A 22,067-nucleotide genomic window follows, 5' to 3' on the forward strand; every position below is an offset into this window, starting at 1 on the left:
TATCAGCCTTCTTTTTACGTTTACAAGCTGCTTTCACTTCATCAAACCACCAAGATGTTCGCCTTTTCCCATCTTTACACACAGTTGTTCCAAGGCATTCCCTGGCTGTTTCTACTACAGCATCCCTGTATGCCACCCATTCACTTTCTATATCCTGAACCTGCTTAGTGTCTACTGTTCGAAACTTCTCACTAATCATATCCATGTACTTCCGTCTAATTTCCTCGTCCTGGAGATTTTCTACCCTTATTCGTTTGCAGACAGATTTCACTTTCTCTACCTTAGGCCTAGAGATACTTAGTTCACTACAGATCAGATAGTGGTCTGTATCATCGAAAAATCCTCGGAAAACTCATACATTCCTAACGGATTTCCTGAATTCAAAGTCTGTTAAGATATAGTCTATTATGGATCTGGTACCCCTAGCCTCCCATGTGTAGCGGTGAATAGCCTTATGCTTGAAGAATGTATTCGTAACAGCTAAACCCATACTAGCACAGAAGTCCAGCAAACGCTTCCCATTCCCATTAGCTTCCATATCTTCCCCACATTTACCAGTCACCCTTTCGTATCCTTCAGTTCTGTTACCAACTCTCGCATTGAAATCGCCCATTAGCACTATTTTATCCTTGCTGTTTACCCTGACTACGATGTCACTCAATGCTTCATAAAACTTGTCAACTTCATCCTCATCTGCACCCTCACATGGTGAATACACGGACACAATTCTAGTCCTAATTCCTCCAACTGACAAATCTACCCACATCATTCGCTCATTTACGTGCCTAACAGAAACTGTGTTCCGTGCAATGCTATTCCTGATAAAGAGCCCTACCCCAGACTCTGCCCTTCCTTTTCTAACACCCGTCAAGTACACTTTATAATCTCCTATCTCTTCCTCGTTATCTCCCCTTACCCGAATATCACTTACTCCTAGCACATCCAGATGCATCCTCTTTGCTGACTCAGCCACTTCTATTTTCTTTCTTCCATAAGCCCCATTAATATTGATAGCTCCCCATCGAATTCCATTTCGTTTGCCAAGTTGTTTCCAAGGAGTCCCTCGCCTGTCAAATGGGATTGGGACTCAGTTACTGCCATAGGTCCGAGGCTTGCTTAAAATGTTCTGAGCTCGGTCGATTCATGAAGCAGGATGCTGCCCTACTTGCACATAGTCCAAGTGAGGATCTCTCCTCTAACGGGTTATGGACCACCAGTGGATTGTATAGTCCTAGCCGCCTGAGCACAAGGAGGGCCAGGACTCAGAATATATCCGAGATGCCCACTCCCATTCCATAGCAACTGGTATCCCAACTCTCAGGACCACTTACTAGGCCGCTCAGCCGTTGCCCATGGTTCATGAACTAGGACGTGACTACAGTAACCCACAAACATTAACCATGAAGAGAAGAAAATTTTCCTATAATACAATATTATACAATTTACGCTAATCATTTTTTCTATTAAACACACAGCTCATCCTTAATAAATTTATATTGTTTACAAAATTCTACTTATAATATCTCCTGTACTACTTACAAATATAGTCAACAGATATACAGTATGTGGAATTATTTCAAATAATACTGTACAACTGGTATAAGATTAAAATTTACATTGCATTTATTTACTTTTTTTTCTTTACCCATTCTGGAACCTAAGTAGCATAACGACCTGCTGCGTCTTAACCAGAGCCCCATTTGCCACCATTTTTCAGAGTTCCTGAAGGGTCTTCACAGCTACCGTAGCAGTCCCAGGGCCCTCGAAGTCCCCATTGTACTTCACCCCTACAGGCAGTCCCCTACTTTGGCTGTCCAAACTCCTTAGACCAGGGGATGGAATTAATTTATTCACACACATTTTTTATTTACATTAACCTACACTGGTCGAATGCCCTCTAATATTTAATTTATTTTCTCTGTTGCTATTTATTCTCTTCTTGAATATCTGTACAGATTTTGGAAAAGGATCAAACACTACCTCTGGTAAACTGTTCCACTCCTTCACACCCTTCCCAATGAATGAAAATTTACCCCAATCGCTTCTGTTAAAATTCCTTCTAATTTTACATTTGTGGTCAGTCCTGCCGATATAATTATTTTCCAACTAAAGCCTCTCACGGATATCTCCCCATGCTGCTTCTCCTGTATAGGCTCTATATAATCCTATAAGTCTAGTTTTCTCCCTTCTCTTAAAGTTTCCCGCCCTAGTTCCTTTAACATTTCTGATACACTACTCTTTCTCCTGAAATCCCCTGTTACAAATCTTGCTGCTTTCCTCTGCACACTATCTATTTCTTTTATTAGGTATTCTTGGCGAGGATCCCAAACACTGTTTGCATATTCCAATAATAGACGAACCATACTTAGGTAACTTTTCTCTTTTAAATCTTTGTTGCATCCTTTAAGTAGCCTTATTATGACATGTAATGATCTCTATGCTTTCCCAACAATGTCATCCACATGACCCTTCCAGTGCAAATTACTTTCAAATCTTACACCTAAGTATTTGCACTTGCCATTTTTTTGGGCTAACTACCCCATCCAAAGTATATTCAAATTCAGCTTTAAAACTCCTATTTGTAAATGTTGTAACAGTTGATTTGCCTCCATTAACCTTATTATTATTCTCTTCAACCCATTGTTGGATACTCTCAAGCTCCCTTTGTAATTCTGAACAATCCTCAATGGTATTTATTTCCCTATAAACAATTATGTCATCTGCATACAACCTTATTTTTGATGTTAAATTATTCCTTAAATCATTTACGTATATTAAGAAAAATAACGGACCGATTATACTACCCTGTGCAATTCCCTTCCAAACTTTCTCTTCCTGCTATACGTTATTTCCTACTTTGACTTTCTGAACCCTTGAATTTAGAAATGTTTTCACCCAACGTGTAACCTTTACGTCCAATCCTATTCCGTCCAATTTCTTTAATAATATTCCATGTTCCACTCTATCAAAGGCTTTGGAAAGATCTATGGCTATGCAATCTAACTGGCCTCCTGAATCCAATTGATCTGATATGTCCTGCTGAAATCCCACCAGTTGTGCCTCACAAGAAAATTTCTTTCTAAATTCATACTGGCTCCTCATGAACCAATTTTTATCATCACATATTCCTCTGATATACTTTGATATTAAACTCTCCAGTATTTTACAAACTATACTGGTCAGGCTGATTGGTCTGTAGTTCTCTTCCTTCTGTAGTTCTTTTCCTTTATAAATTGGTATTATTATAGATTCCTTCCATTCCATTGAATTACACTATTATTTATGACATAGTCAAAGAGAAATTTTAAATAAGGCACTATGTACCACCCCATTGTCTTTAATACCTCCCCAGTAATTTGATCACTTCCTGCTGCTTTTCCTTGCTGAAGCAGTTGGATTTATCTGAAAATATCTTCATTTGTGAATGAGAAGCTTCTTCTTTCCCTCTGTACCTTCTGTTTCGGTTTCCAACTCCTGACAATCATCTACTGAATCTCTGAATTCCCTACTAAAGAGGTTTGCTTTCTCAGTATCTGTTAAATAGTGTTCACCCCCTTCTCCCACCATTGTAGGAATTTGGATTCCTTTTCCTTTTTGATTCTTGATATATGAATACAGCTTTTTCCATTTCCCTTTGTGGTCATTACGCTCTTGAAGAATGCCATTCATATAATTCTCTTTTGCTTCCTTTTTCACTCTATTCAGTTTCCTCATTAGCTGTTTTCTACTTTCTCTTCTCTCCCACCTTCTTTGATTTTACTGTTTACTATTCTACATTTTCTTTTTAATTTTCTTTTTTCCCTTGTATAATAAACAGGGTCAGGTCATTTTACCCTTCTTAACAGGTACAAATCTCTTCTCTCCTTCCCAAATGATTCCTTTGAATTTAGCCCAAAGTGTATCCACATTACTCCCTTCACTTATCCAACAACTGAATTGTGATGTAAGGTAAGTCCCAAATTCATCAACTTTAGTTTTTCTGTACAATTTCTTGTCTTGTGTGACCCTCTTATTAAGCCTTTTTGGTACCAGTCCTACATCCATTATTACAGCCTTATGGTCACCTGTTCCTTCAATTACCTCAGTTTTATCAACAATTTCCCATGGTTTAACCAAGAATACATCTAGTAAGTTATTGAGACAAGGCGGTTCTTGTACTACTTGTGTAAATCCTCCCTCCCAAATTAACTTATTTGCCAGTTTCTGTTCATGGGCTTCACTTGCAGCTCCATTCCATTCAACTTCAGGCAAGTTTAGATCTCCCCCAATTATTACCACATCATTATTATTGTTTTTATGAGTATAATATATTATTTTCTCAAATATTTCCACGTCTCTTTCCTCTCTTCCAGGCCTGTATGTTCCTATAATTCCCACCTCCTTCATATTTTCACAAATTAATTTTATCCTTAATATTTCATCCCTTTCATCGGTAAACCATTCATGTGAACAATAAGTTTCCTTCACCCTTTTTATCTCCTCGGTCTCTACGATAGACTGTGTACCCTTCTGGAAATACTTCTCTGTTACCCACCCCTTCTCTCAACCATGATTCCACTCCTATCACCACATCAGTCTCATAAGATTCCATCAATGTACCAAATTTTAATTGTTTATTTACTACACTCTGACAGTTTACCAAGAGCAATCTCAGACCCCCTTCCTCCCTAAAACTTGACTTTTGCAATTGGGTAACTTGAAATTCCTTACTTTCCTGAGTTTCATTTTCTAGTTGGCTGAGCCAGCTTCAATTCAAGTATTATTCTGTTTACCTTTGAGTGTACTCTTGGAATTCTTTCGACCTGTGGGTCTAACAGTGTTAGAGCATTATATCGGCTCAAGATGTCTCTTATCCGGGGGCCTTGCGAAAGGAAGAGTCATTGTATGAACTGCTCATTAGGGATTTGGAGTCAAGACGAACTGTGAAATGTGATGAGAATTTATTAAGGTCGAACCTTGATAAACCTATTACTGTGCCTGTTTATATTGGTAGCGAGGTCGGTGGGGCGACGTCCTTGATCCGAGCAAACTTAACAGAGATCATCTCAGTCATCGATTTTTTGGAAACTGTTATTGCTTCGGTCCATCAGTTAAAGAGGGTTCAAGGTCGTCTGAACCACTATTTACATAGGATCGAAGATTTGCTCTCTTTAGAACTTAAAGATAACCTTATGGGTCAGGTTAAGGCATTGCAATCGGAAATCTCCACATTATTAGAGAAGGTTGATTCATGGGTGATGAGGTTGTCAGCTAAACCTAAGAACACTTGCCTTTCCGTTACTGCAGCTGAAGGTGAGTCGAATAAGGCAGTTGACGGAGTTGAGTTTAGTGGGCAATCGTTCCTTTGTCTATGCCTCCATTAAGAGATCGTGACGGCCTTTCAGGCAAGGATCAGCAGTCTACTTTGGTGCTCTATAACGCAGGGTTTTCTAGTCTTCCTCACCCCTTGAGTCTTGTGTTAAAAAAGGGTTCTTGTTATTCGGTCAGCTCGGCGAGCGTGGTTGTGTTGTTCCTTGGATTTTTGGTCGAATTCCAGGACCATGCCTTAGTCTCCGGAATGTCGAACGTACAGGTCCTCCAAATTATTTACCCCTATGCCACCGGTGTGTTAGGTGATAAAATCGTTGATGCCATAGCGGCCCAAACTTCCTTGCACGAGTTCCATGCGAAGTTATTGACCTATTTTATTCCGGCACGTGCGCTTAATTCCTTAATTCAGAAACATTCTTTTAGAGTGCAGCGTTTAGGTGAGAGCTTGTCTGATTTTATTTCGGATATTAAATTTTATGCTCGGGTGTTCGCACTTGGTTACTCTGAAGAGCAAATGGTGTCTACGATCGTGGAGGGCATCTCCCCTAATTATCGGTCTTATCTGTGTTTTGCTACTCGCGCTCGTACATTTATCGAACTCGAGGCTGTGGTGGTATCTCCGAGAGAGTTCGGCACGCCAACTCTCTCCGCGAGTCGAATGTACCTTTGTCAGACCAACGTACTCAGCCACCCTCGTCTGGGAAACCCGCTCTTGTTAGGAAGTGTTACGCCTGTGGGGCAATAGATCATTTGCATAATCGATGTCCTTCTCGTATTTCCACCAATTCCTCGCCTAGTGCCGCTGGTAGTGAGAGGAATAACACGGGGTTATCGGAGTCGTCTGCTTTCGATGTGGATTAAGGGGACACATGGCGAGGCGGTGCCCTAATCGTTCCGCAGAGCTCTGACTAGGCCAGGAGTCGGTTTCCATTCGAGCCGACCCTTCTACCCTTGTTGAGAGACGTGATTCCCATCTTCCCTTTCAGTCAAGGTTTGATTGCCCGCCCGAGTGCTTGAAAATATCGGCTGATTTTAAGGGTTTCGCTCCTTTTATTTCGATCGAGTTAAATAATGAACCTGCCCAAGCACGGGAAGTGTCCTTTCTCTCGTGAGTGAATCTTGGGTTATTTCACACAAGGCCATTTGTTAAATTGCTAATATTCAGTCTGTATCCTTTTCGTGTATTTCGGCCAACCTGTCTAAACTTGAAGTAATTGGTTTAATCAAATGTAAGATTCGCATTTCCAATTTTACGTGGAAGTATTGCTTTTATGTGGCCAAGGATTTATCGTGTCCTGTCGTTCTTGGGGCTAATTTCTTTGCTTATGCTGGACTCGTGTTAGACATGCAAAATAGCCATTGCTGGTTTAAGTTTGCAGAACGGGAAAAAATCAGTTTATCTTTGCGTAATTCTGCTTTAGCTTCATGTGTCGCATACCCTCAAGGCGAAATGGTCTCCGACCTTAGCCATTTGTCAGAGGACAAGGTGCAGTGCATAAGGGAGATATGTAGTGCGTTTCGTGACGTTTTTACTGAAAAATTGGGAGTTACTAACATACTTGAGTATAAGATCGAAGTCACTGATTCCGTCCCCTGTGAGGATTCCGCCTTATCGGCTTTCGCCCCCGAAAATGCAGGCGGCATTGAAGCAAATTATTAAAAAAATGCTGGATGACGGAATCATACGTCCTACTTCGTCATACTCCTCTCCCATTTTTCTAGTACCCAAACCGCAAGGTGGCTTTCGCCCTGTTCTTGACTACAGGGTGTTAAATAAGAACATCGTATTGCAATCGGGTCCTCTCCCAGATCTGCACTCGTTTTTCGTGGTTGAAACGGGCCAAGTATTTTACTGTCTTCTATTTGAACCAAGCTTACTATCAAATTCCCTTGGCCGAAGAATCTCGTCACTTAACTGCATTCGCGACCGATTGAAACCTGTACGAATTTTGCCGTGTGCCTTTTGGCATTTCTGCGGGGGCGGCCGTGTTGACTAGGCTCTTTGATCATTTGATTTCAGACATCAAATTCAGCTATTTGAACCATTGTTTGGATGACGTAGTCGTGTACTCCGAAACTTTTGAAAATCATTTTCAGCATCTCAAGGAAGTTTTGACTCGGTAGCGTCAAGCCGGGTTGAAGGTTAAGCTCTCTAAGGTCTCTTTTGCTAGACCTCAGATATCTTTTCTCGGTCATATCGTTTCCCCTAGCGGGGTCTCTGTTGACCAATCTCGCACCCAGGCTATTCGCCAGTTCCGGCCCCCGACGGATGTTAAAGGCATCCCTCGGTTTGTGGGGATGATAAATTTCTTTCGCAAGTTCATCCCAAACTTCGCTAATCGTGCTGCCCCGCTTAACTCGCATCGTCTTAAGGGAGTTAACTTTGAATGGGAGTCTTTGCAGCAGGCGGCCTTTGAGGACTTGAAAATAGCTATAGCTAACGCCCCGGTGCTGGCTATGCCAGATTTTAGCAAGCCTTTTGTAGTTCAGACCGACGCCTCCTCGTCCGCTGTCGCGCCGGTCTTGCTAGGATTCGGAATTGGGTAGGCGCCCCATTGCGTACGCCTCTAGGACGCTATCCCCACCCGAGTCGAAGTATTCGGTTTATGAGCTTGAGGGTTTAGCGGTTTTATTCGTCCTAGAGAAGTTTAGGATGTATTTGGAGCATGTTAAGTTCCTGCTCGAAACCGATAATCATGCGCTTAGCTGGGTCCTTGGTAAGCCTAGAAGGACCGATCGCTTAGCCAGATAGGCTATTCGCATTTCCGCTTTCCAATTCGATGTCCACCATATCCGAGGGACGGAAAATGTCGTCGCCGATTCCTTAAGTCGAATGTTCTCAGACCACGACGTTGATTCTTCTGATTCCCCAGGGTCGCAACCCCCACTCAGTACTCCTGCGTAGTTTGTCTATCATTCCCACACAGGAGAAGGGAAAAGGAAAAGCGTACGGCCCCGGGCCTGGTTAAAGATAGCGTATCTTTCAAGGAATTACACATTTATTACAGATACAATCCCCTTGCTGTGTTTTCCCTCGATATGTTAACATGTACAATTAATGTAAAAGATACATGTTTTAAAGTTTAAGTCAGCTTCAGGCTGTTGAACAAGTACAAAAAGGCCGGGTCTCGTGCCCAAAAATATAATATAAAAATTACAATTACAATTAAAATGAAAATATGAAAGTGAGTTTTAACTCTTCAATGCTCCCTTCAGTTTTCAAGGCAGCTCGTGCACACAGTGACTCTAGTCGCTAACACGTACAGACTAACACCTTTGCTTATTTTCTCTAAGAGTTCACAAATTTCCATAATTCTGAACACCACAATACGAATCATCCATGTAGGGTGACAATAACCCTTCAATACTGTGAGGTATTACCATATGGGAGCTGCCTCTAACCAGGCTTTACTCCCGATTTGCTTAAGGCAAGACATAAGGTAAGTAGTTAAACATCAACATGCAACATCAACCCAAGGTCGCTAGACTGCGACTCAAGAAAGGGAAGTAAGTTAATAAACAACTCGGCTCACGGCCAATTTAATAGGGAACAAACAAGATACACTCCAACATTTTAACCAAACTAAGCACATAGGTGGCAGCATTTTCCGAAGTGACAGGACGTGTTCATTTACTTAAAGGGCATTGTAATACAAACATCTCATGTTAACAAGGGTTTCACAAATCGTAAAACGATATCCTCCCTTCATTACCCCCGCTGAAACTCTAAACTTTATTTAGTGAACTTCTTACCACCAACACCATGGACAGTCAAGGGTTCGCAACCCGAGCGGAACCAGCCGCTCTCACTCCAAGCACAGAGTTATTGCCAGGCTGCTGGCTACAGGTCAAGTCCCAGACGTCGCCTGCAGCTCGACATAGCTAAGCGAGCGGCCGACGGGAGGGAGGGGGGAGGTCAGCTCAATTGGCTAGATAAGAGGGGAAGGCACGTTGCCCTGGTAACCTGCACAAGGCAATTGCGCGGCGGAAGGGGGAAGGGAGAATATTAAACATTTAAAACATGTCTGAAGAAAGTTATAAATAGAGTCACATACTAAACATATAAATAAAAAAAACGTAAAGGCCAAACATAGCAGATATAAGGCAAAAATTAAATACTAAAGGGCGCTACCTAGTAGCTAACACATAGCCCGAAAGAGGCGGGGGAATTTGCCTAGAACATACAGCACATTGACAATACAGGATTAATGCCAGTACATTTTGTACCAGTGTTACTCCGGTAACATCGAGTACAAGATAATGGTTCATAATATAGGCAATTATCAACTGCATATAATTGTTAATATATTTAATGAAGGCTCAGTAACAATTGCACAAGACAAGAAGTATCTGAATCAATACAATTAGCCAGATCTCAAATGGGTTTTTCAAAATAGTTTTAAAAGGATGTTCAACTGATGAGAGTTTCGTCCATAAATTTAAACAACAATGTTAACACTAAGATTTTAGACAAATGTGTTTTAATTTAAAGACATAATTTTTATTGTTATATGATTCGTAAAATATTATAAGTTTTGTCACTCATATTTACAAAGTATATTTTAGCTCAATGGAAAATGTTCACGATCTTATTAAACCTTGGGTAAATGTTAATTGGACGAGGATGCTCACAAAAAGGAGCAAAACATGTACCATGTTAACAATTTAATAAGGATATAAGTCCTCATTAGCTTATTATGTATTGAATAGGTGGTATTTAATAAAATTATTTAAAAAATTACACTCTTGTCGCACACTTGACAGTACACTACATCACTGTCACTTGTATAGTCCCTCTTCTCTGACATCCACCGTTTCATTTAAAAAAAGACCTATAGCTTTTATCTTTAGGCATTATTACAGATTAATCTGTTAAAAAAGTGTGGTAGACAAAGCTCAAATTAACAGATGAACGTACTTGTTTAAACAAACCTTGGGAGGCTTCTATAAGGAAGAAAGAATGCCAGAAAGAAGGAAAGAGCTGTTGTGAAATGGATCATTATCCGTTTACCTGCTTGCATTGCGACACTGAAAACACTTTCTTTGATCAGGGTAGGCTTCTCATGTTGCCAAGGAATGTACAACATATAGAGTTCATTAGATTTTGTTCAGAAATATTAGATAATCAATCACACATAAGAGACAAATATATCTCTGTATGCACTGATGTACAGAATATGCACCAACGTTCAAAATGTGCCTTTATATATACGCATATGCATTTTGAAATAATCCGGGCCCTAACTATCACATTTGAATGAAGTTGAAAACATAAATAAAATGTAGAAATAGTGCTTACTCTGGGATCGGGTATCACACAAGGGGACCAAAAGACGAGCATGTCTGCTCGCTAAAATGGTCAGAAGATCAAAGATATAGATTCTAACTCGCTCACACCAAAGGACCAGGGTAAGATCAAGAAACAGGAAATGGTACAACCACCAAAGAGAACCTATCACAATACAGAATTCACCTTCAACTTTCACATTCACCAATTACATTTACTCTTGTTTTCTGCTACCAAGAGTCTCTTCTTTCTTGCTGACATAAGATAATAAACGTTCAAGTAAAGTCTTTGTATATGCAAGAGAAATGCACTTCCAGAACTGCGTGTGTAGTATAGTACTTTTCACAAATTTTGACAAAAATGGAAATATTAAAATTCACAGATAAATGATAATTTTGATACAACCAATAAATCAGAGTTTTTAAAATAGAATTTAAAGTGATCTGGATAGATCCATGTTTATGCAATCAAAACAGTTCTTCCAAGTCCAAAAGTCCAAACAGAATAAAATCTTATACATCAAAAAATAATTTTTTATAAATAAAATAAGAAATTTCTACCCATTTCCACTGCTGTCTTTATACCGCCACATCCTCCACCTCACAAACCCGAGCTATATACTGATATACAAAATATTTCAAAATAATCGAAGGGTCTGCCGCATGACACATAATTTTGATGCCATTCACCATAGGAACGACAATATGCATCCACTTCCTTTTCTTTCGTGTATTGCTGATTTAGGTAGCCATTGACACCGGCTGCATGCCAACAGACTCCCGGTACACATTGAATCCCGCCAAATAAAGGCAGGAACATTCCGTCTGTTCTAATCCCAGTATTGGATCATTGTGACCAAATAGTGCAGTGCAGCATCCAGACGGGCACAGTAGCATAATGTCCACCAGATGGATGCAAAATTTGCAGCAAATGCAACACAAACTGTTACGCACTAGAAAAGGGGATTAAAACAGATAAGGCTAGCGTCCAACAATTTTGAAGAAGGGTTTTGATAAAAACAAACGATATCCAAGGGTATTTTTGTCACAATAATGAAGATATAATATAAGAGTGAGCATCAACCAACCGGTGGCTCAGTATGGGCTCCTTTGAAAGACTCCCTCCCACACTCGTGCTACCGGTAAATCCAAGGCAAGCACAATTTTATTAATTTAAAAAAGGACCAAAGATAAAACATTAAAATCTACAGTTCACCCCAGAGCCTCAAAGTTACAGTTATAATTTTCTAAGTCGTGACCATTAAAACAAAATCTTACATAACCTAACCATTACCACGCAAAATCCTGAAAGAGGATACGTAATATAATATGAAGTACGATTACAATTCCTTAACTTACTAATACTAATTATACACAAAGGTTTATATATACAGGGATTATTATTATTCTCGTGTCAGATAATAATCTTGGACCAATATAATGCTACTTCGAGTTCTCTCTTCGTAGCTCGATGCAGGTCATCTTGCGTGCACAAAGATGGACACAGCGGACACTGAAGCATATGCTGGATGGTTTGATCTTCTCCGCAGTCACACTTGGTGTTGTCGCCATTGATGATGCCCCATCTTGCCAAATTAACTTTGGACCTTCCCACTCCTGATCTCAACCTATTGAGAGATTTCCAGATTGTCCAGCTCTCATTGCAACCGGGTGGCAAACGTTCCTCAACCGCCATCTGCTCAGAGCCTTTTCAGGACCACAGTTAACAATTATACAGGGATAACACCTATATGGGCTGGCTAGCCATTAGTTTAATATAGACACTTCTTACAACTAAGACATAAATGATCACAGATAAAAGGAATGCAAATCAGCAATACCCACAACTAGGGTACCTTTATCTGCAATAAATGCACTCTACTGATCCTCTTCCTTTCAGGATCACTCACCAATAAAGGCACCAGAGTAAGAAATTTCAAAATTGTGCAGGGACCTCAAAGTCTGGGAGCTAACTTACTAATACCATGGTCCGCAGCACTACTAACGGGGTGAGTTTTAACAAACACCTGATCAGCCACAACCAGATGATTTGGATTGCAATAAATGATTACTTTGCTGGCAATCTGCAACTCGGGGATGGGAGTATTTTATTCTAATAACTGATATATAAAATTTTGTCAGATCAGATGTATATAAATATGTCTTATATATCTCTTAGTCATGGCCGTGCATCAGCAGATGTTGATTTCAGTTGATCTCCAGCCATAAGACATAGCCTGCACATTTTGTTACTTGATACTATTTCATTACTCCCAGCTATAAGACATATTAGTGTCAAAATGAATATTGCATCCGAGAGATAGTGGCCTTCTGTGGTTTCCCATTTTCACACCAGCCCACGGCCGCTTCCTTCCCATTCCTAGGCCTGTCTGTGTCGGTGCAACGTAAAGCAAATAGCAACAAAAATTTACCATATTTTCTTGCATAATTAATGCAATTTTTGCCAAAAAAAAGTACAGGTAAAAACTTCAGATGCATAAATTATTCAAGGAATTCAGATATCTAAAAATGATTTACAATTCATTTACACTTAAAAGATACATCAAATAAAATATAAACACAATAGGTTCAACTCATTTGCAGTTATCGTCATTTAGCGTAAAATTCCATCGTGAGAGTTTTTCTGAAAAGTCAAATAAGGTAGTGGTACATCAGGTAGGTTGAACACGTGGGTTTGAAGTACCGATACTGGAAAATATTCTTCCCGTTACGAGCTGACAGTACGACCTGAAGTGAATTAAACTTGAACTAATAACAGTACAGTTCATGCAAGTACATAATAATGACATAATGGCAACAAAAAAAAGAATAGAAAACTGTCCAACACAAAAAGGGCCAGTGATCGAAGGAGGGACCCTGTGTAGATTTCCCCAAACCGTTCGTATTTAATCTTGTACGAGTGACGTGTCTATCCACCGTTTTTCTTGGATACTACCGAGCTCGATAGCTGCAGTCGCTTAAGTGCGGCCAGTATCCAGTATTCGGGAGATAGTAGGTTCGAACCCCACTGTCGGCAGCCCTGAAGATGGTTTTCCGTGGTTTCCCATTTTCACACCAGGCAAATGCTGGGGCTGTACCTTAAGTAAGGCCACGGCCGCTTCCTTCCCACTCCTAGCCCTTTCCTGTCCCATCGTCGCCATAAGATCTATCTGTGTCGGTGCGACGTAAAGCAACTAGCAAAAAAAAAATTCTTGGATACTAGTGTGGAAATTTTACTTTATGCATTGTTTTTCATTTTAGAACAACGTAAGGTGGAAGCTTTCTGCCATCAGCTGTTACAGCAAGCATTGCAGAACATAGTTATTTTTCGCTTCTGTTAGTGCGTACGATAACACTCGATGTCCCTTTCTTATCGATCGTTCGACTTTGTGGCATGTGGAAACTGATGAGCATCTGACCTGCGGTTCCTATTTGGGAGATCAAATATTCGTTTACTTTACGCTTCTCAAATGCAAAGCAATGAAAACCAGTTACAGTACTTTTTGATTGAAATCATACGGCATTTTTTTGGCATACCAGTAATATTGTTCTTTTTATTTATTTATTCACAAAGCACAAGATACAGCTACACTGAGCAAATTTCACTTGCACTGTCAATAGACTATTTAACAAACGTAAACTTTCATAATAAAATATAACAAGATCAGGTACACATCCTACTAATAACTGTCCAAATCGAAAACCATGAGAATGTCCATGTTCATAGCCAAGTCGTCGTGGGTCAAGATGGCTGTATAATCCCTTCACATCAACTTATCTTTAAGATACTATTTACACACCTCTCGAATACACTTTTATTTGATGCTATATCAAGCTCTTGTCTCCTATTAATATTGTTATAGAGTGTTGGGAGGCGGATTAGGAAAGATCGTTGAAGTATTGAGTGCTGAGTGTGGGGAATGTGGAGAAGGTCTTTGGTTCTGGTGGAGCGGGAAGGAACGCGGAGAGAGAAGAGAGAAACAAGATGTTCCGAGCGGTAATGTCCATTTAAGATCTCGTGGAGGAAACTCAGGTCAGCTACCTGTCGCCTGATGTGCAGCGGTGACACATTAATTGCCATTAATACCTGCTGCGTAGTTTAAGAGAGGTTGAACGATCGTGAGGAAGAAGTGACGAAGAGCAATGGGGTCAGAAATTTCTGTGAAGCGATAGAGAATGCCTAGTAATTTCATAGCCTTGGTTGTGTATGTTTCTATATGGGTCTTAAATTGTAATTTTGTATCGAATATTACACCTAGGTCACGCTGTTGCGCAACCACGGTGATGGGCTTGTCGAGTAGGTAATATGATGTCAGTAGAGGAGATTTACGCAGTGTTATGTTCATGTGGCTGCATTTTTGTGGATTGGGGATAAGTTTCCAAATACGGCACCAGTTCGAGAGGGCATTAAGTGAGGAGTGTAGCAGAACTGCATCTGCTGGATTCCTGATCTCCCTAAATATCTTGCAGTCGTCAGCAAAGAGTAGGGTATTCGCTGTTTCGTTGAGTTCGGATGGCAGATCGTCCATAATCAAAGAAAACAGCAAGGGGCCAAGAGTACTGCCTTGTGGGACACCGGAGGTGACTGGTAACCATGAGGATGAAGTGCCTGATATTACCACTCTCTGCCAACGGTTATGTAGGAAGCCAGCAAGAAGGGTCAGAAGACTGCCATGTATATTAAATCGTTCGGAGAGTTTATGGAGCAACAGAGTATGGTCAACAGAATCGAAAGCTTTCGAAATGTCTACGTAGCAGATATCCAGCTGTGATTTAGCTGCAATGGCGTGTGATGCAAAGCTATGCAGAGTGGCCAGGTTTGTTAGACAAGAGCCACCTGGTAGAAAACCATACTGCTTGGTTGAGATATACGGCAAAGTGAATGCGAGGAGACGCTGGTGTATAATTTTTTCAAAGATAAAGGATAGTGTGGGGAGAATAGAGATTGGTCGGTAAGATGAAACATTAAATTTGTTGCCTGATTTGAGAAGTGGAACAATATTTGGCTGTTTCCGGGTAATAGGAAAATAGCCCGCGGCAAAACACCTGTTAAATAATTTAGAGAGAGGGACGCAAAGAGTGCTAGCAGTATTTTTTAGGAAAAGAGGACCTATAGTGTCGGCACCGGTAGCTTTGTTGGTACGAAGAGTTTGAAGAAGGTTATGAACTTCACTTGGTGTGGTAATTATGCTTGATAGGGTTCTGTTTGAAGCTGTACCAATGGGAGGGAGCGGTTGGTTTTGTAAGGGAGGGGAGAAGTTGGAGAAGAAATACCTGTTGAACAGTTCATTGCGATCGGCGCCATCTGCTGTTGCATCTGTGGTTCACGCTGACAGGAATCTGCTCCGTCCTTCTCCGTGTGTTGATGAGACTCCAGTAGCGCTTGGGATTGCTGCGGACGTTTTCAGTGACAGTGTCTACGTGTTTTTGTAGTCTCTTCTGACCATAAACCTCGCGTGGCGGCGGATTTTAACGAAGGTATTGTGAGTGTGTGTGTTAGGGAAGTCTTTCCACAGGCGCCAAGCTCTCTCCGTCTCTCATCATAAAATTAATCATCCAGCCACAGCTAACCTTCAAATATGAGATGCTGATTCCATGAGCAGCAGCTGTTTCTCATCCTTTAAAATACAGCATTTCATGAGAAACGACATATCTAACTTTGCGTAATGAAGTCGTATATTTAAGCTGTTCCTCCTCTACTTTCGGAAACTGCCGCCTTTTGGTCCATGAAATGCTTTGTGAGACTTGTTGGTCGCTTGAAGTGCGCTTCTCTGTTACCGCGGTAGCGCAAGTTGCATTTGCACACTAAATACTTGCGGCCCGCTGCCCGGTGCCCTATGTTTTGGTGCAACTGATCACCGCGTGTTTATATGATACAGTATTACTCTAATTCTTGCTCACTGTGGACTAAGAAATAATTTTCAGATCACAGAAGACACATGTCACATGCCTGAAACATTCGTAAAATATGTTTGTACCAGACTGGAATAGAGCGCCACTAGTCACTTCTGCGCTGATTCTCTTACTGAATTAGCGCAGTGGTATTTCCTATCGACTGATAATAGCATGTTGCCCAGTATTTGGAATGCCCGATTTCGCAAAAGGAAGGCTGCTATTTGAGTAGTTTACGTCTTCATTTCAAAACCCATCCAAAGCTGCACGAGGAATGTTCAGAGATACATACTTGCCAACTTTTACGGTTTATCCGTAAAACTTATGGAAATTCCACCATTTTATGTTTTTATAACTTCCCGGACATTAATTTGAAACGTTAACATTAGATAATCGCTCCACTTCTGTACAATTGATTGTTTGCATGGGTCGAAGCATGCTTGGTCTTGGTCGAATGCAAGTCCACGATAGTTGATAACTCATTCTTTGATAGGACTGGTAATTTTAACCGTGTGATGTTTGTATCGTTATTGGAATTGACTTTAAAGCCGGGATAACAGTTCTTCCATGTGAATCTTAGGTGCCGACAGGCTCTGCTTCGAAAATTCTTTGTTCCGCTCCGTTCGCTTGTTGTGATTTAACCTATATTCTTTTACCACGTGGGTGTTGTTCTTTGTTCACGAAGTTGGCGTTTCTTGAAAGTTTTGGCCTTTTAAGATTATGACATATTTTAATGAAGTGTTCGAGTTTTTGTGTTATAACTTTTTGCTTTGCAGTTTCCTGTATTCGTTGGACTAATTACATTCATTCCAGTGACGGGATATACCGCTATTAGCGAAGCCCATTAAATTATAAAGAAGCAGAAGAATTGCGTACATTCCACGTGTGTGTATGCTTTTTACCGTGTGAATATTCTTTGTTCACGAGGTTGGTGTCGTGTTCATTTAATGGTTTAAGACTTTGTGTGCTTTGACATGTTTTAATGAAGTGTTTGACTGCCTTGATTGTTTATGTTATAATTTTATGTGACGTTCAGTGATCCAGGTTCATTTAGATTTTCAGTACATATCGAGACATTAGTTCTCGGACATTTTCATATGCTAAATTCCTATTATAGATCATCATGAATAAATCCAATAAGAGAAAGTACTTCCAGGCATTTAAAGAATCATATTCTGTTGATTTTCCATGCATAATAAAATCAAGAAAGGAAGAAAAATTTGCCTTCTGCATGGTATTAATATTGCACATGGTGGAAGAAACGATTTAAGTGATGATGAGTTAGTTATTGGCATTCACACTTCAAACAAAGTGAATGATCTCCAGGATAGAGATAAATCCCTTTTTTTTTCATCAGTGAGAAACTACTTTTGTACTGCCTGTGACTACATCATCAACAAGTTTCCACTCAAGGATGAGTGTTTATGTTATAATGTTATGTGATATTCAGTGATACAGGTTCATTTCGATTTTCAGTACATGCTCAAGTTGCTAGTTTAGACAAAATTGAAGCTGTACAGTTTTCTTCCATTCATTTTTTTCTTGGAAATGTTTCCTATCATGTTATGCTAGTAAGAGATTGAAACTACAGTTGAGGTAATGAATGAGCTTCAGAGGCAGATCACAGCTCTGCAGGTAGATGACACTTCGGCTGCAAATCAAGGTGCTGCCAGTGATTCCAGTTGGGCACAAATATCAAGAATTCGTGGAGCCGATGGACTTCTGAAGTATAACGGAATTTCTAGAGTAATGCTCTCTATTCTCACCATATCCCATAGCTGTGCATAATGTGAACGTGTTTTCAGCCTTGTGAAGAAAATTAGAACAGAGTTCAGATCATGCATGACTAATGAATCTCTGGAGTCTGTTTCTATTTTGAAGACCAGTTGTTCTGGTTCCTGTTATGACAAAAACCAGGCGAGTTGGCCGTGCAGTTGGGGGCGCGCAGCTGTGAGCTTGCATCTGGGAGATAGTGTGTTCGAACCCCTTGTTGTCAGCCCTGAAGATGGTTTTCCGTTGTTTCCCATTTTCACACCACGCAAATACTGGGGCTGTACCTTAATTAAGGCCATGGCCGCTTCCTTCCCAGTCCTAGCCCGTCCCTATCCCATCGTCGCCATAAGACCTATCTGTGTCGGGACAACATAAAGCAGTTGCTAGCATGTGATTTGCAGTGTGTATTATATTATTTCTTGCCTGTGTTATGTTAAACAAGTTTTATTGTAATCTTAATACGTAGACTTTCACGACCACTAAATGACATTATGATAATTATTTGGGGATATTAGGTCGTGTAATAATAAATAAATACCAGCTGACGCGTTTCAATCCTGCGACCAGGATCGTCTTCAGAGCAACAACAAAGCAAAATGGCTACGGTCTCTCCATAGTAAACAGACTCAAGATAGAGAGACCCTGTTAGAAATGTAGTTCATTCCAGGGCCTCCAGAGTCACGGAGAAAGATGTTGACGAGTTAACCATGGAGGGTAGCCATGATCTACTCAGTATATAGCCGTCACCTTTGTTAAAATTATTCGGGCGTTTAGCAATTTCTATTGCCTCACGAATGATTCCGGGAATAAAATGTTTCTCTTTACAAATGACAGAAATTGCATCAAAAATTATTTGATGGTCATTATTATGGCATGTTCTGCCACAGCAGACTTCTCTGGCTGGCAAAGACGTAAGTGCCTGCGATGTTCTTTAACCCTTGTTGCTACTTTCCTACATGTTTAGCCGACATAAACCGATCCACAGGAGCAAGGAATCATATATATTCCAGCGCAGTTTAAACCAGTACGATCTTTGACAGATCGCAAACAATTGCCTATGGTGATATTAGGCTTAAAAATGGTCTTGATATTGTGCATTCTGAGAATATTGCCAATCCTATCCGTGACAGATTGCACATATGGCAAGAAGGCCAGACTGAGAGGACGAGAATCACGTGACAATCTGCCTTTTGGCTTAGGATGTAGCGTGTAGGAATATATAGGCCGAATGGGAACATCCTTTTTATGCATTTTGGGCAGTGCTCTGACTGTAGGTAATTTTGGGTTCATTACAGTTAATTTCTGATAATCTTGATCATTTAAAATTAAATTAGAATTTTTTTCTTTAAGTTACACTGTATTTTGTTTGTTGGATCTTTGTTAATTAAGGTATAGGTATTGTCTGAAAAAAGTTTCAGATTTATTGATGTAATCTTGTTTGTTCATTATTACTATGGTGTTGCCCTTATCTGCTTTTGTAATTACAACGTTGTTATTATGGATTTTGGATTTCAGGTTTAGAATTTGTTTCGAGACGTTGTGGTTATTATTAGATGTTATCTCGTTAATCAAAGTTGGGAGTTTCTTTTTTACTTCATAACGTACGTCATTCTGTCTATCAATATGAGTTTCGGTTTCAGCGATGGTAGTGATGATGTCTTCTGCTTTTTTGTGATTAGGCCAATTTTTTTAATGCCTTTATCTAATAGATTTAATTCTTGTTTAGAGAAGGCTGTATTAGATAGGTTGATTGTAGTGGGAATGTTAGTCAAATGTGAAGGGGACACTTTGTTGATTAGGTGATTAGGTGGTTTAATAAATAACTTACTGTTATTATTTCAATCAGCATCTATGTCGAAATTTTTAAAATTTTTTGTCATGCGCGAGTTTTACTGATAGCCCTTTTCAGTCGTTGGCAGGTGTGGAAGAAGTGGATGCGTCAAATACGTGAACATTTCTTTTTCTTCACTTTGGACCCAAAAATACTGGGATGCGTAAATTATGCAAGAGCATTAATTATGCAAGAAAATACGGTATTCAAATATCTGGCTGCTTATATCTGAGTACCATGTTCATAATTGTCCTTTTAAATATATTGTAGATCTGCTTCAATTTTGTGCAGTTTGGATGTTTACTCATTTCCATCTGATATGTTTTTCAGGATTCTAAAACACCCCACATAATGGAGGAGGAAGTTAGAATAAAGTGTGAAGCAGATTGGTCCTCAGGAGACTCCGATTTGGTATGTTATTTTTGTTGTTGTAATATAATATGTAGCTACTCAAGGTTAGCCATGATTGAAATTTGAAAGTTAGAAACTATTCATTTTATCACTACAAAATTGTGCCTATAAGTACTATAAATATTATAATCCTACTCTCAAAATTTCAAATAAATTTATCTTATATTTTCTCTCTTATTGAATATTTTGAAGAATCTTGCTTTGGTGCTGAAAACATCAATTGTTCAACCAATTTTATTATGTTTCATTGGCATTTTGCTCATAGTTCACCATCCATTTTACTTTGTAATTTGTAACCATTATTGGGCTGATTACACAAATTATAATCATAATAATAACAGTGAATGAAATTTAAAGATTACTAAAAACTTAGATCCAACAAAGCACCGCAGCACAAAATGTAAACAAACATGTTAGGAAACATTACAACTACAGAATGGATGTGGAAAGCAGCATGGAGCCCTAAGAGGTAATGGAACATTGTCTTTTGCTCTGAAAGAATACGGAGAGGGTAATTGCCCTGGTATTACATCATTGAAAGACCTTTACAAATGGATATAAAAGAGTTATTAACCACATCTGCAGACATAGAGCACTAAAATAAATTTAATCATTATTTATTATTTAGCATATGGCTTATACAGGTAATATTAGTAATATATATATATATAGTTACAGCTGAGAAACCAAGTAATTTGTGCTTCACAATTGAATATCAGGTTTTTCAATCCAACGTACAGCATCTGGAGATACCAGCAGGAAGTAATCTTCATCACCGTGATAGGCTCGAATCTTACATTCCTTGACGATATGATGAATAGTCTGGTGGGGAGGTCCGCAGTCACAGTTTACATTAGGTAGCTTTTTCCACTTATGGAGAGCGGCTCTGCACTGGCCATATCCTATTCTGATTCTATTCAGGGCAGTCCAGGTCTTGTGTGGTAGGTGGGATCCACTTGGAAGTCTGGGACCTGAGAAGAAGGTATGAAGGCACACATCCGTTGCTGCTTCGCATCTACTTTTCCACTAAATTTGAATCTATAGAATCACTAAACCGGCAATACTTGTCGACTAGAATGAGGGCTAGTCCCAATGTACACAAGGATAGAAATAAAACCAAACACAGAGGTACAGTAAACTTGCATCACTATGTAAAACTCTTCAGGTAATGGCATAGATTTTCCGTACTTACACAAGGTGATGCAGAAATCGGGAGGCAAACCCGAGAGATAGTTACATTATAATACAAAGGTTAAGAAAAAGGCTCTTGCCTCCAAACAAAAAGTATATGATATTAGCTGAGAAGCTAAGTCATTTCAACAAATTTAGTGATGAATATGAAACTCAAAGCAAACTCCTGTGTAAGAAAAGGATAGATTATCACATTTCAATGAAGATAAAAACCAAAATAAAATGTGGAAACAGTGCTTACCTGAGACAGGGTTTCACATGAGGAGATCGAAAGAGGAGCGCGTCCTCTCGCTAAAATGGTCAGAAGATCAAAGACACAAATCCTACCAAAAGAGCAGGCAATGATCAGGAAACAGGAAATGATGCAACCACC

General features: G+C 39.8%; 1 protein-coding gene across 4 annotated transcripts in view; it reads left to right on the top strand.

Moving 5' to 3' along the window:
• LOC136884700 (zinc finger protein 714) overlaps positions 1-22,067 on the top strand; it is a 242,411-nt gene that overhangs the window by 188,565 nt on the left and 31,779 nt on the right. For 3 of the 4 annotated variants that reach the window (XR_010861407.2, XM_067156978.2, XM_067156980.2), the window contains one exon: positions 20,423-20,503. Coding sequence is in view for 3 of the 4 variants with exons in the window: in XM_067156978.2 (XP_067013079.2) it covers positions 20,423-20,503 (81 nt within the window). In the remaining variant the exon portion in view is untranslated. Of the gene's footprint in view, positions 1-12,504; positions 12,606-20,422; positions 20,504-22,067 lie in introns of those variants that run through there. The other variant, XM_067156981.2, reaches the window with a different exon arrangement.

Source organism: Anabrus simplex, chromosome 13 (genome assembly GCF_040414725.1).
Source record: "Anabrus simplex isolate iqAnaSimp1 chromosome 13, ASM4041472v1, whole genome shotgun sequence".
In the NCBI taxonomy this organism is placed as follows: Eukaryota; Metazoa; Arthropoda; class Insecta; order Orthoptera; family Tettigoniidae; genus Anabrus; species Anabrus simplex.